General features: G+C 41.5%; 1 protein-coding gene across 3 annotated transcripts in view; it reads right to left on the bottom strand.

The window, feature by feature from the left end:
- The window catches only part of PALS2 (protein associated with LIN7 2, MAGUK p55 family member), a 311,218-nt gene that overhangs the window by 149,417 nt on the left and 146,628 nt on the right, over positions 1–15,173 (bottom strand). For all 3 annotated transcript variants that reach the window (XM_082259378.1, XM_082259377.1, XM_082259376.1), the window contains exon 3: positions 10,432–10,584. In XM_082259378.1, coding sequence (XP_082115504.1) covers positions 10,432–10,584 — 153 coding nt within the window. The remainder of the gene's footprint in view (positions 1–10,431; positions 10,585–15,173) is intronic.

Raw genomic sequence — 15,173 nt, 5'->3', positions numbered from 1 at the left:
AGCTCCGCAAACGCCGTTTTCGTACGAAGATCCAACTAACTAGTGCTGATAAAATAAACAGCTAGCAAGCAAAGTAAAGAAAAATGACATTTTCAGAAAATAAATCATAAAAGAAAAAAAGAGGAAGGCTGAGAGTGTAGCCTCAGCACAGGGAAGCCTATCCACTCCTAAGCTAGGCAGAAGACAAACTGAATTGGGATGGCTATTGTAGGGGGGTATTGGACTAGAAGGACAGCCCCCATGGGTGTGACTATGTAGATAAATTGTTATTTTACAAGTCTTATGCCTAGAAACTCCTGTGGAGAGGAAGCAATACCCCATTAGTGAAGACTGTGTGAATGGGCGGCGACTGTTGGAGGACGTAAGAGAAATATTTTTCATTGAGAGAGATTCCCACCTGATGACAGTGACACTTTACTTCATTTAGATGTATATAGGACCTATGTATAAAATAGTACATTAGACTATATTTAATGACACTCTTCAGAGGTTGTTGATAAAGCACCCTTCAGGAGGTTGGGAATGGGAACATTTACTTAATCCAGCCACTGGAGGGCGGTATTTTAACTATTATCATAATAGTAGATGGACATTATTATTCAATTAGGGGAATCTGTGTCAACATAAATAATCAGCAATAAAGCAGTTTAAATCAAATTCTATGTTATGCCCTAGGGGCGTCAATGTCTGTAACCCAAAACTCCATCTAGACTCATTCTGGCTAAGGGTCATGGCTTTATTACACCCTCTGCAATGGGGTTTAAAACTTTCTATCCCACAGAAGAGTAACTATGCTAGGTTTTTTTTATGGTGGGTGAGGAAATGTGTAGATACACTATGTTTTGGGTCCCCTTTCATAATGTTTTGTACACGTTCTCAATCTTTTTCACAGCGGTCTCTTTGTTCTTCCTACATATTGTAGGCGACAGCTACATTCAAGTACATATACTTCGCTTTCTGTTCCACAGAGAGGAAATCTCTGATCTTATATGTTTTGTTAGTTGTTCTAGCTGTAAATTCTCTTTTCCCCCCTTTATTTCCTTTAGTACGTTTACAAGCATAGTATTGTTTACATGGAAAGAATCCAGTCTCATTAACCACTTCCAGACCACCCACCGCAGTTTTACGTTGGTATTTTGACGTTAAATACCGAGGTTGTGGCACCAGATAGCTGCCATAACCCCGGTATTTTCTTACTCGCTCGGTGGTCCTCTTTCACATAAATAGGGGTCCCAGCAGTGGATTCACCACGGGATCACTTATGGGCGGCAAGAGGAGGTTCCCCCCCTCCCCCCACTCCCTCTGCTTACTGGAGCCATCGATAGCGGGGGAAACGATCTGGTCCTCTGAGGTGCTGTGCAGGAAATCGAGTGAGGGTAAGAGGACCCCCACTGGACTCTATGGAGTTGGAGGACCGGAGCAACATCATACGTTGCTTCCTTCCAACAGCCTTAAAGGGCTTTTTTTTCCATTTGCTTTTAAGTTTAGATGTGAGATCTGAGGTCTTTTTGACCCCAGATCTCACATTAACCACTTTAATACAGGGCACTTCCCTCCCTTCCTGCCCAGGCCAATTTTCCCCTTTTAGCGCGGTTGCATTTTGAATGACAGTTGCGCGGTCATGCAACACTGTACCTACACCAAATTTATGTCATTTTTTCCCCCACAAATAGAGCTTTCTTTTGGTGGTATTTGATCACCTGTGGGTTTTTTCCTTTTTGCTAAACAAAAAAAAAAGACCAAAAAGTTTGAAAAAAAAAAAAAAGTTTTTTTTGTTTATGTTATACAATTTTGTAAATAAATAAGTTTTTTCCTGCACTGATGAGCCTGCACTGACAGGCACTGATAGGCGGCACTGATATGCAGCATTGGTGGGCACTGATAGGCGGCACTGATGGACACTGATAGGTGGCACTGACGGGCACTGATAGGCAGCACTGATGGGCACTGCTGAAGCGGCACTTATCGGCACTGACGGGCGGCACTGATGGGCACTGATAGGCGGCACTGGTGGGCAATAATGGGCACTGGTGGGCGACACTAAAGGATGGCAATGATGGGCACTTGTGGGCAGCACTGATATGGAGGACACTGGCGGGCAGCACTGATGGGGAGGGCAATGGGGGGCTCCCTGAGCCCTGATTGCCATCCCTGGTGGCCATAGTGGGCATCCCTGGGGTCATGGTGGGCATCCCTGGTGGATCTAGTGGCATCCCCCCCCGAGGGTCTGCACTGGTAATCAATGATCTGATTACCAGTGCCGACCCCCCCCCTGTCAGGGGACGAACTAAGGAAAGCCGATCAACGGCTGTTCCTGTTTTACTATGTGACCGTCAGAGGCTCTTTACAGAGATCGGAGATGCAGGGTGTCAGACTGACACCTTGCATCACCGATCGCCGCTCTGCGCGCCCCCGGGGGGCGCCCAGAGCTGTGTTATCCTGCCGCCGTCATATGACGTCCGGTCAGGATAACACAACCACATTCCCGCCGTCATTCTGTTATAGGGCGGGCGGGAAGTGGTTAAAGAGGACCTGTCCTGCTTATTTATATTACAAGGAACACTTACATTGTTTAAAAGGGACAGTGTAAAAATAAAAAAGGAAAAATAAATAAATAAATTAGAAAATTGAAAGCGCCCCGTACCTCCGAGCTCGTGCGCACAAGTGAACACATACGCATGTCACGCCCACATATGTAAACGGTGCTCAAACCACCCATGTGAGGTATCACCGTGATCATTAGAGTGAGAGCAATAATTCTAGTCCCAGACCTCCTCTAACTTTAAACTGGTAACCTGTAGCAATTTTTTAAGCGTCGCCTATGGGGATTTTTAAGTACCAATGTTTGTCGCCATTCCAAGTGCGTGAGCAATTTTGAAGCACGACAGGTTGGGCATCTATTTACTCCGTGTAACATTATCTTTCACAGTATATAAAAAAATTGGGTTAACTTTACGGTTTTACTATTTTTTTTTAAAGTGTATTTCTTCACACAAACTTGGATTATAATGTCCAACATAAACAAATAGGGAAAATAAGCATTGGGAGATACTAAAGACAGACAGACAACTGGAGACACTACTACCAAAAAAAAACAAAGTTTATCTATAGAAGGGCACCCAAAATCAAAGATAAACTGGTTAAAAATATAGTAGACCCCCCCAACAACTAACAAAAAATTCTCTTTCTCTTTAACCACTTAAGGACCAGGCCTATTTCTAACACTTGTTTAAAAATTAAAATCAGTATTTTTTGCTAGAAAATTACTTGGAACCCCCTAAACATTTTTTTTTCTTTAGCAGAGACCCTAGAGAATAAAATGGAGAGCGTTGCAATACTTTGTCACACAGAATATTTGCACAGCGGTCTTACAAATGTTACTATTATGCTTGTAAAGCATACTAAAGAAAAGGGAGGAAAAGAGAATATACAGCTAGAACAAACAAAACATAAGATCAGAGATTTTGTCTCCTGTAGAATAGAAGGAGCAGTATATGTACTTTAAAGTAGCAGTCACCTACATTATGTAGGAAAAACAAAGACCACTGTGGAAAAGATTACGAAAACATGTACAAAACATTATAAAAAGGGTACCCAAGACATAGTGTATCTAGACATTTCCTCACCCACCATATTAAAACCCAGCAGAAATACTCTTCTGGGGGAAAGAATGTTTTAAACCCCTTTGGGGGGGGGGGGGGGGGGGGGGATAGCATAGAATTTGTTTTAAGCTGCTTTATTGCTGACTATTAATATTTTAGGTTGGCACAGATTCCCCTAATTGATTATTGTCCGTCTACTATTAGGATATTATATCATACATTATATATATATATATATATATATATATATATATCCCTACTATATATATCCCCTACTATATAACTTTACCGAAATGGATTAGTAACATTTGGTTGACCTGGTTTTAAAATTATATTTTTAATTGACGAGATTCCCACCCGAGGACAGTGACATATTGCTTTATTTAGAACCTATGTATAAAATAGGTACATTAGACTATATTTTATGAACCTCTTCAGAGGTTGTTGATAGATCACCCTTAAGGCGGTTCGAAATGGGAACATTTACTTGATCCACCCACCGGAGGGCGGTATTTTAATGAATTAGGTAGCACAGCAAATGCTGAAGGTTTTATGTATAAAAATGAATTTTCTAGTCGTCCAATTCAGTTTATTTTGATGAAGTGTTTATTATTGGTCTCTATTTTATTAGTAACCTAGATCTGTTTACGAAATTCAGTGTTAAATATAGAGTAGCAACGAGTACTATTGTATTTTTTGCATAACCATCAGTGTAACTGATACTGTAGAATTTTTTTAATGGTGTGATATAGCAACCTGTTTTGATAATCCACTTCTTAGTCTTAATAAAATCTAAGGATGTGTTTAAACGTATGTATAACATTGTATTACCGCTGGAGCAATAACTATGCAAGTTCCAACAGCGCAGAAGGATGTAAATAGTAAAATCCATGATTGCTATAGAGTATAAGTAGAAGACTCCTATACACCCGATTCCACCCCTGATGAAGTCACGTGTGTAGTGATGCAACGCATCGGGAGGAGTCTGGGTGATGTCAGCCCCTGTGTCTCGGCCAGACCAGGAGCGCATGTGCAGGCGTAGTTGTCTGATCCAGAGCAGACTGTTGTGATATTATGTGAGTGTTAATAGATTTCTTTTAAATAAACGGTTACAATTTTACACGATGGGAGTTCTTTGTTTGTATATAGTGAAACGTGGGAGGCAAAGTGGAGAGGAATCGTGGAGGAGATTCTTTACGGATTGATTAGCGTTGGTGGCAGCACTAAAGAGAGTTGTGCTGATAGGCTTGAGTGATCCATATGAGAGTATAGATCCAGTCTTTGAGGTGAGCGGCCATCCACTTATTAGGAATTACTGAATGTGGTGGAGAGGGACAACCACGTAATGTTAAAAGATTGGAAAGACAAAAGACACCACACTTCGAAAGAATTAATCTGAGAATATATTTATGATTTGGAACTTTTATTAATTGGTTTACCTTATAAGGAGCACTTGATAGTATATAATTTTGTATTTATGCACATTTTTGATACTCACAGGAGTTACCCTTTAATCAACTCCTATCGAAGGGACATGCTGGACAATGTTTCTTGATTAGTGGCTGCAGCTGATGATCAGTTTAGTCTGACAGCTGCAGATATCGTGGTCAGAACACAATGTTCCAGTAGAAGAAATTCCTCTATCCACTTAACCACTTGCCGACTGCCTAACGCAGATCTATGTCGGCAGTCAGCCCCTCACAGGCAAATCAACGTAGGTCTACGTCGCTAGCCTGTGAGGGTCTAGGGAGCGAGCGCGCCCCCCGGAGGCGCGGTCACGCACCCCCCCCCCTCCCCCGCGCGTGTGACCGGCGGACCCGATGTCCGCCGGTCACTCTGCGATCGTCGGGGGAGAGGGAGAAAGTCAGGCGGCTTGTGTAAACAAGCTGCCTGTCATTCTCCCCGGTGTATGAAGGATGATCATACGGTTCTACTATGTAGAACCGTTGATCACTCTTCATACATCTGAAGCCACAGCCAATCACAGTAGAAAGCACGCCCCTAGGGAGACACACAGCCCCTCCCTCTCAAATAAAGTTAACCCCTTCACTACCAGTGTATTTTTACAGTAACAGTGCATATGTATAGCACTGATTACTGTAGTAATGTCACTGGTAACCCCAAAAGTGTCAGTCAAGGGTCCGATCTGTCCGCTGCAATGTCGCAGTACCGCAAAAAAAAAAAAATTGCAGATCACCGCCATTACGCGTTAAAAAAAAAACAACAAAAATGACAAAAATCTTTCCCTTTGTTAGTAAACGCGATAACTTTTGCGCAAACCAATCAAAATACGCTTTTTGCGATTTTTTTTACCAAACATAGGTAGCATAAAACAAATTGGCCGAAAATGTTAAAAAATTTTGATTTTTACATTTTTTGGGGGGGGGAATTTCATATAAAAAAATGTGAAAAATATTGCTATTTTTGCAAAATTGACGCTCTTTTTTTTGTTTATAGCGCGTGATCAAAAAATCGCACAGGTGATCAAATACCACCAAAAGAAAGCTCTGTTTGTGGGAAAAAAAGGACGCCAAATTCGCTTACAGCGTCGCACGACCGCGCAATTGTCCGTTAAAGTCACGCAGTGCCGAATCGCAAAATACCCCCTGGTCGGAATGGGGGTAAAATCTTCCGGGGCTTAAGTGGTTAATCTGTATAGCTGGAGGAATCTGTATAGCCAGCTTAACAGTCATCTTTCTGATGACGCTGAAGAGACAGGGTATGCACACACAGTAACTTCATTCATAACTAGGGGACATGTGCAGCATTGTCCTATTGGTCATGCAGGTGCAGTAGAGCAATGTTTGTGTAGGCACAGAACTGCACCACAAGCAAGGAGGAGGTTACAGCACAACTGCAGGTGTCCCATGGATATACCACCCAAAATAACACCAATCGCCCAGACCATTAAACCCTGTCATTGTGGAGTGCAAAACTATGACAATGCAATAGCAGTAGGTGGTATATTCTCTCTCAGAAAGAGGAAAAAATTGGGGGGGAACCTGAGATTTAATGTTTAAAGGAGAAGTACAGCCAAAACTCATTTGGCTGTACGTCTCCTGTGGATCACAGGAGTGCTGTTCATTCTGCACTCCTGTAACCTGTTTTTAGCTGACATCACAGAGCCGATCCAGGCTGGGGAAGATTGTGACCATATGGTTGGGATTCACCCAAGAGCCTGGAAAGGCACCTGGCTCAGCCTCTCAGACAACCAAGAGCCTGAGCTAGCTGCTCCTTCCCCTCCACAGCACTCCAGTGAGCGCAGTGAACTCTGCTCAGAGGGGCCGCATGGGACAGATGCAGCATTGGATCGATACTGCATCCCCCTAGGGAAGCATGATTTAAAAAAAAAAAATCCCATACTTCCCTTTTAAACAGGCTTCTGCCCTGTAGTTACCACATGTGTGGCATTTTACCCCTTCCCGGCTTCACTATGAAAGAACTATGTCCAGACATTAAGGGGAAATCTCCTTCTGATGCTGGTGCTGAACAATAGCTTTTTTTTGCTGGGAGTGGGTACCTATTTCTGACAGGTACTTGCTCCTACTTCCCACAAGTTCTCAGGCACTTAGACCCGGTTCACACTGATGCGAGTGCCGGGTTCGCATGTAATGTCGGAGCGCACTGCTCCGACATTACATGCGATCAGCTGTGCGGTGCGAGTTTAGCCATACAGTTTGTATGGCTAAATTCGCATCGCACCCGGTGCAAACACGCACAGGAGGCATTTTTGCAGCCGCATCAGGATCGGATCGCACAGCGGTTCACACTTGTGCGATCCCATCCTGTGCGAACTGCACGATCGCACTGCGATATGCGATCAAACTGGGGGTGTCGTTAAGATTACATTGACACCCCCAGCGTATCGCATATGGCAGTGTGAACTGCCGGGGGTGCGTGTGCGATGCGGGAAAAGGCTGCGAATTCGCAGCCTTCCCGCATCGCAATAGTGTGACCCGAGCCTTACTGACATATATGGGTGACGTACTGAGCTGTATGGTTGCTACACTGTGTATACTGACATGTGTGAACAGTTTACTGAGCTGTGTGTTGCACTGTATTTCCTGCTGTGTAAACAAATAATGCATTCTTTATGCAGGCCAACTAATTGGCTGACCAACTAACTGATAATGAAAACAGCTGACAACAATAATCACTTATAATAGATTATGTTGATTGGTTCAGCCCTAGTTTTAACTGTATAACTTATCTGTAGGATCCTCCTTAATTGTAACATGTTTCATGCTGTTTATGCCCTGCTTTATTATAAAAATGAAGGATATAGCAGAATACTTTTTTTGTTTAATGATACAGTAAAATATGGAACTTATTGCTCTGATGATCTTTGTGCCCACAGTACATGAAAAGGAAACACCTTAAAGCCAAAGTACAGCTCAATACCTTAAATTCTCCCCTGCAATCATTAATGTGAGCTGAGTTCAGCCTTATATGTCAACATGAAAAAATCACAGTTTTTCTACCTTTATTTTGCAGTATTTAGTGCGGTCACATGACTTCAATTCCACTTCCTGTTGAGTTCAAGAGCAGCAAGTGGGTGTGGTTACAGAAAGCTAGTGACATCACTTCCAGGGAGGGACCCTGTTCCTGTGTAGCCAGTGTGCATGGGGCACATATACAGTATAGCTGTGCTGGGCTTTGAATGAAGACTACCATAGGAGAAGAGAGCTGGACAGGGGGGGGGGGGACTAAGTGTAGCTGGAAGTGCTCTGGGGTCTCAGCTCACAGTCTACAATGATTATGGTACAAGCAACCACACTAGGTCTACGTTTCCACTAGTGCGACTAATCAATGAACATTTGAAAAATCAACGACTTTGAAAAAGGTACCTGCACTGCTTTGATGCAACTTTGATCCAGAGAGTGTAAAGTTGGATTCAAAGTCGCATCAAAGTTGCTCTCTAAATCACAATAGTGGGCACAGACTAAAGCTCTGTTCCCACTAGTGCAACTGTCATGCGACTTTGGACACACAAAGCCCGTTAATTTCAATGGCACCTGTTACCATCTATGCAACTTTGAAAGGGCACCTGCACTACTTTGATGCAACTTTTGATGCAACTGATCCAGGGAGTGTAAAGTTGGATCAAAGTCACACTCTAAACCTCAATAGTGGAAACATAGACTAAAGCTCCGTTCCCACTAGTGTGACTTGTCATGTGACTTTGGGCACAAAGTCGCATGACAAGTCACAGCCCATTGATTTCAATGGCACCTGTTCCCATCTATGAAACTTTGAAAATCAGCGACCTAGAAAAGGTATCTGCACTACTTTGATGCAACTTTTGATGCAAGTTTGATCCAGAGTGTAAAGTTGGATCAAAATTGCGCTCAAAGTCACACTCTAGCCTAGTGGCTAAGTTTCCACTAGTGCGACTCTCAAGTTGTGCTATTTAGAGTGTGACTGAGTGCAGCTTTGATCCAACTTTACACTCTCTGGATCAAAGTCGCATCAAAGTAGTGAAGGCACCTTTTCAAAGTCACTGATTTTCATAGTTGCATAGATTGGAACGGGTGCCATTGAAATAAATGGGCGTTGACTTGCCATGCAACAGTGTCCAAAATCACATGACAAGTCGCACTAGTAGAAACAGCCTAAAACTCATTACTCGCATGTAATGAGCAATAGAAATGGATCTGTATCCTTTTAGACTTTCAAAAATGTTCCTTTGTACCTTATTTCTTTCATATATTGCGCCGGTCAATTGACTCCCCCCTCTTTCTCTCTCAGGAGAAGCGGCTAGCCTAAACGAGGCTATGAAGACAGGAGGAGATCATGGTGAAGGATAGGAGGGGTGGGGGCGTTGCAGGGCTGGGCAGGTCTAGGCATGCCTGTCTAAGAAAGACCGACAACCTTTTTATGAAGTAAAAGACAGTTTAGCAAATTCAGATAAAGGGAGATTGCGTTGTCGATGAACAGGAAGAAGCCGATTGTCGCGTTTAAATAAGATTTTCTAAGCTACACAAGCAGCTAGCCAGAAAATTAATCATATCAATCAAATGTAAAGATATTTAACTTACTAATAATAGGAAAAAATTCATTTTTGACTAAAGTTTCCCTTTAATGCTGCTGACAAAACACTGGGAAAGTCCCACCTCTAAAAGTGATGCTTTTTAGGCTGGGTTCACATTTTAGCAGTACGTTACTTTGCATATTAACATGCATTGTGTTCATTTTGAATGGGCTGCCAATACACCTTTTCTTGGGAACGCAGACACATGGTAGTGCATTAACTTGCGTCGCTGCACACTGCAGCACAGGTGTGTTATTTAAGCATGTTGGGGTGTCATTCAGAATGTGCACATAGTGTGGTACTATGTATTTCTTCTGTGTAGTAGTGTGAACCCAACCTTAGAGTATCTGTACTGAATTTTCATCTATAACGATTTTGGGTCAATGCTATTTCAGGTAAATTTTTTCAACGGTTTTAGATCTGTATTTAGATTTTGTTTTGTAACTTTTAATGCATATTATTTCCAGAGCACTACGGTTTACATTAAAAGACTGTGCAGCAGTAGGAGCCAGTCATAAAAACATATTCTTACATAGATGGGCCCTTCAGCAAGTACCCATTGTAAAGCTACCTAATTTAAAGACTTACTTTACATGTGAGGGCATGTAGCAAATCCATTGTGACAAATCAAACTAGCAAGTAAACGTTCAACTTCAGTTGCACTAACAAACAGATCTGTAAGTTGCTGTACATAAGCATTGTTTGTGTTGTCATAGGATTCAAACAGGCTACATGTCATTCATTTAGGTATTTTAGACAGACAAAAAAATTAAAAATAAAATAAAAATTCACACATACCTGAAAATGAGGTTCTTTAAGTATATTAACTAACTCTTCAACAGTTTTATCTTCATGAGCTAAAGGACTAATGTCATCAAGAATTTCATGTAGAAGTTCCACATTATTTTCACCAACTGCTTCTAGCTTAGTGTCTTCTAGTCGTTCATGTGCCTGCAACAAAACATTTGAAGTTATGGATAAGTGTAAATTTAAAGCAGATCTAACTAAGCCCAATAACAAAAATGTAAAATTAAAAAAAAAAAAAACTTGCCAGTCCCAAAATGGTGGCTGCATTAGCCCTTTTCTGTTATTTTTACCTGCTTTATTTTATTTTTAGTTGGTAAGCCTGCCAGTTACACACTTCCTGCCATAAGGTGACAATGCTTACCCACCCTACTGTATCTATGGAGGTTCACCATAGGACAGGAGGACTACAGAAACCTACTATAGGCTGCGTGTAATGGGCAACAAATGGCACCAAGAAACCACATGAATAATGTACATCTCATGCAAGTAAAAAACACAATGCAGGTACGTAGAAAGATTTATAATGCCTTTAACAAACTAAAAGATTAAAATTTCACTGTTGGGGTTCATCCCTTACCATAGCTTATCAGCAATGATTTGTTAACAATGTTTAATGCTTTTTAAGCTATTCAGTCCTCTCCAAAATACAGAATAGCTCCGTAATCTGTAGAACAACCAATTCATGTTAAAATAGAAGTGTTCTTAACAGCACAAGGTGCTTGGAGAAGTTAGGGGGCTCGCATGGCAACAGAAGCTTGAATGGAGCACAGAGAACAAGTTACTTTTTAAACAGTGCATAACAAAGCCACATATCCCAACTATTATATAATGGGATAACACACACTTTAAAAGAGACATTGTTATTTTGTCCATCTAGGCAACTTCAAACCTTACCTATGTTAGGGACGAGAATACATAAATATGAAGGAAAATACTAAAATACTTCCCTTTCATAGAAATGTTTCTGCTCTAAACACTTTCCAGTTCTGGAGGCATAACCTGATGCATGGGTGCTGGGTCACATGGTTTGGCAAATGCACATGCTTGGGTCAAGGGACCAGGACTAGGGAGCCTCATTCACTGCAGGAAAAAATACATTTTTCAGCTCTATTAGGTTTCATTCCCATGTCTCAACTGTTATATTAAACAATTGAGTATTTGGCCACTTTTGATAATGCCAACTTCCCTGATTTTAAAATACAGATGCATTCAGAAGTATATCAGTCCAAAACATTTAAAAGGTACCCTATCAGAAGAGAAATATGAAAGCTGAAAGTAAATGAACTAGACAAGCATATGCTTTGGCTAAAAGGGTAATGATATTGGCACTGGAGTATGCGCCTTTAAAAACATATCTGCAATAGAAAGACCCACATTCAGTCGAGACAGTCTCTTGTTTTGTTACCTTAAATGGCTAGATTACATATGAGCCATAGTACTGATAGGGGAGGTAAGTAAAATCACTTTTGAAAAGGTTTCAGATTAATGCTTTTCTACATTACAGTACAGTTTTGCTCATAAGTTTACATACCCTGGCAAAATGTATGATTTCTTGGCCATTTTTCAGAGAATATGAATGATAACACAAACTTTTCTTTCACTCATGATTAGTGTTTGGCTGAAGCCATTTATTATCAACCAACTGGGTTTATTCTTTTTAAATCATGACAACAGAAACTACTCAAATGACCCTGATCAAAAGTTTACATACCCCAGTTCTTAATACCATGTATTGCCCCCTTTAACATCAATGACAGCTTGAAGTCTTTTGTGGTATTTGTGGACGAGGCTCCTATCTTCTCAGACGGTAAAGCTGCCCATTTTTCCTGGCAAAAAGCCTCCAGTTCCTGTAAATTCTTTGGCTGTCTTGCATGAACTGCACGCTTAAGATCTCCCCAGAGTGGCTCAATGATATTGAGGTCAGGAGACTGAGATGGCCACTCCAGAACCTTCACTTTATTCTGCTGTAGCCAATGACAGGTCGACTTGGCCTTGTGTTTAGGATCATTATGTTGGAATGTCCAAGTACGTCCCATGCGCAGCTTCCAGGCTGATGAATGCAAATTTTCCTCCAGTATTTTTTGATAACATACTGCATTCATCTTGCCATCAATTCTGACCAAATTTTCTGTGCCTTTGTGTCTCACACCTCCCTAAAACATCAGCGATCCACCTCCATGTTTCACAGTAGGAATGGTGTACCATTCACCATAGGCCTTGTTGACTTCTCTCAAAATGTAGCATTTATGGTTGTGGCCAAAAAGCTAAATTTTGGTCTCATCACTCCAAATGACTTTGTGCCAGAAGGTTTAAAGCTGGTCTCCGTGCTGTTTGGCGTATTGTAAGCGTGGCATTTGTGTAGTAATTTGTACTTTGTGTACTTAATAATAACAATGTGTACTTTGTGGCATTTGTGTAGTAATGGCTTTCTTCTGGCAACTCGACCATGCAGCCCATCTTTCTTCAAGTCCCTCATTATTGTGCATCTTGAAACAGTTACACCACATGTTTTCAGAGAGTCCTGTATTTCACCTGAAGTTATTTGTGGGTTTTTCTTTGCATCCCGTACAAATTTCATGGCAGTTGTGGCTGAAATTTTAGTTGGTCTACCTGACCGTGGTTTGGTTTCAACAGAACGCCTCATTTTCCACTTCTTGATTAGAATTTTAACACTGTTGGTTGGCATTTTCAATTCTTTGGATATCTTTTTAAATCCCTTCCCTGTTTTATACAGTTCAACTACCTTTTCCTGCAGATCCGTTGACAATTCTTTTGCTTTCCCCATGACTCAGAATCCAGAAATGTCAGTGCAGCACTGGATGAAAGATGCAAGGGTCTGTCAGGAGTCCAGAAACTCAACCTTTTACACACACATTAATTACAAGCAAACAGATCACAGGTGAGGATGCTTACCTTTAATAGCCATTCAAACCCCTTTGTGTCAACTTGTGTGCATGTTATCAGGCCAAAATCACCAAGGTATGTAAACTTTTGATCAGGGTCATTTGGGTAGTTTGTCATTATGATTTAAAGAGTAAACGCAGTTAATTGATCATAAATGGATTCAGCCAAAAATCAACCATGAGTGAAAGGAAAGTTTTTGTGTTATCATTCATTCTCGGAAAAATAGACAAGAAATCATAAATCCTGCCAGGGTATGTAAACTTATGAGCACAACTGGATACGCTCTATCCATACATCACTGTGGTTTTTACTCCTCCTGCAGGGAAGATATTCTCAAAAACTAGTGGATATTTAGGATAAATGAAAAATATATGAATATAATGTTCTTACAATACATTTTAGTTAGCAAAACACCTTTATTGCTTTTTTTAATACCCCTTTGCACTTACAATTAGTTTATTTGCCTGGAGTTCGGTTCCAACTACTACACAATCAGAGGTAGAATAGCCTAAAATATGAAATGGTTGTTAATGAGAAAATTACACTTGGGGCAAAAATGCATCTTATCTAGCATACAAAAGAAGCCTTTGCAGAGTTAATGCCTATTACGGCTGCCTTCTTCGTATCTGCTGTAGATGAGTTCAGTATTAAGCAATGACCTAGCTAAACTGTACACAGTGCTTTGCCACTATGCTGCCAAACTATGCTGCCAAACTTAAAAAGGGTAACTCCACTTTTGTGGGGAAAAAATAAACACACATATACAGTATCTCACAAAAGGTTGCCATTGGAGTCCTCTTCCACTCCTCTATGACAACATCACAGAGCTGGTGGATGTTAGAGACCTTGCGCTCCTCCACCTTCCGTTTGGGGATACCCAAAGATGCTCAACAGGGTTTAGGTCTGGAGACATGCTTGGCCAGTCTATCACCTTTACCCTCAGCTTCATTAGCAAGGCAGTGATTGTCTTGGAGGTGTGTTTAAAGTCGTTATATGGGAATACTGCCCTGCCCCCCAGTCTCTGAAGAGAGGGGATCATGCTCTGCCTCAGTACATGTTGGCAATTATGATTCCCTCAAAGAACTGTAGCTCCCCAGTGCCAGCAGCACTCATGCAGCCCCAGACCATGACACTCCCACCACCATGCTTGACTGTAGGCAAGACACACTTGTCTTTGTACTCCTCACCTGGTTACCACCACACACGCTTGTCACCATCTGAACCAAATAAGTTTTATCTTGGTCTCATCAGACCACAGGACATGGTTCAGTAATCCATGTCCCTAGTCTGCTTGTCTTCAGCAAACTGTTTGCAGGCTTCCTTCTGCATCATCTTTAGAAGAGGCTTCCTTCTGGGATGACAGCCATGCAGACCAATTTGATGCAGTGTGTGGCGTATGGTCTAAGCACTGACAGGCTGACAACCCCCCCCCCCCCCCCAACCTCTGCAGCAATGCTGGCAGCACTCATACGTCTATTTCCCAAAGACAACCTCTGAATAGGACTCTGAGCACGTGCACTCAACTTCTTTGGTCGACCATAGAGAGACCTGTTCTACTTAATGGAACCTGTCCTGTTAAATGGCTGTATTGTCTTGGCCACCATGCTGTAGTTCACTTTCAGGGTCTTGGCAATCTTCTATTCTTTTTCAGATCCTCAGAGTTTTTTGCCATGAGGTGTCATGTTAAACTTTCAGTCACCAGTATGAGAGAAAGAGAGCGCTAACACCAATCTTAACACACTTTTGTGAGATACTGTACATACATATATACACACACACACGTACGTGTGTGTGTTTTATATATATATATATATATATATATATATATA

The sequence above is a fragment of the Pelophylax lessonae genome, assembly GCF_965119305.1.
Source record: "Pelophylax lessonae genome assembly, chromosome: 5".
Lineage (NCBI taxonomy): Eukaryota > Metazoa > Chordata > Amphibia > Anura > Ranidae > Pelophylax > Pelophylax lessonae.
The sequence above is the reverse complement of the archived record's forward strand: the minus strand, read 5'-3'. Positions and strand labels throughout refer to the sequence as shown.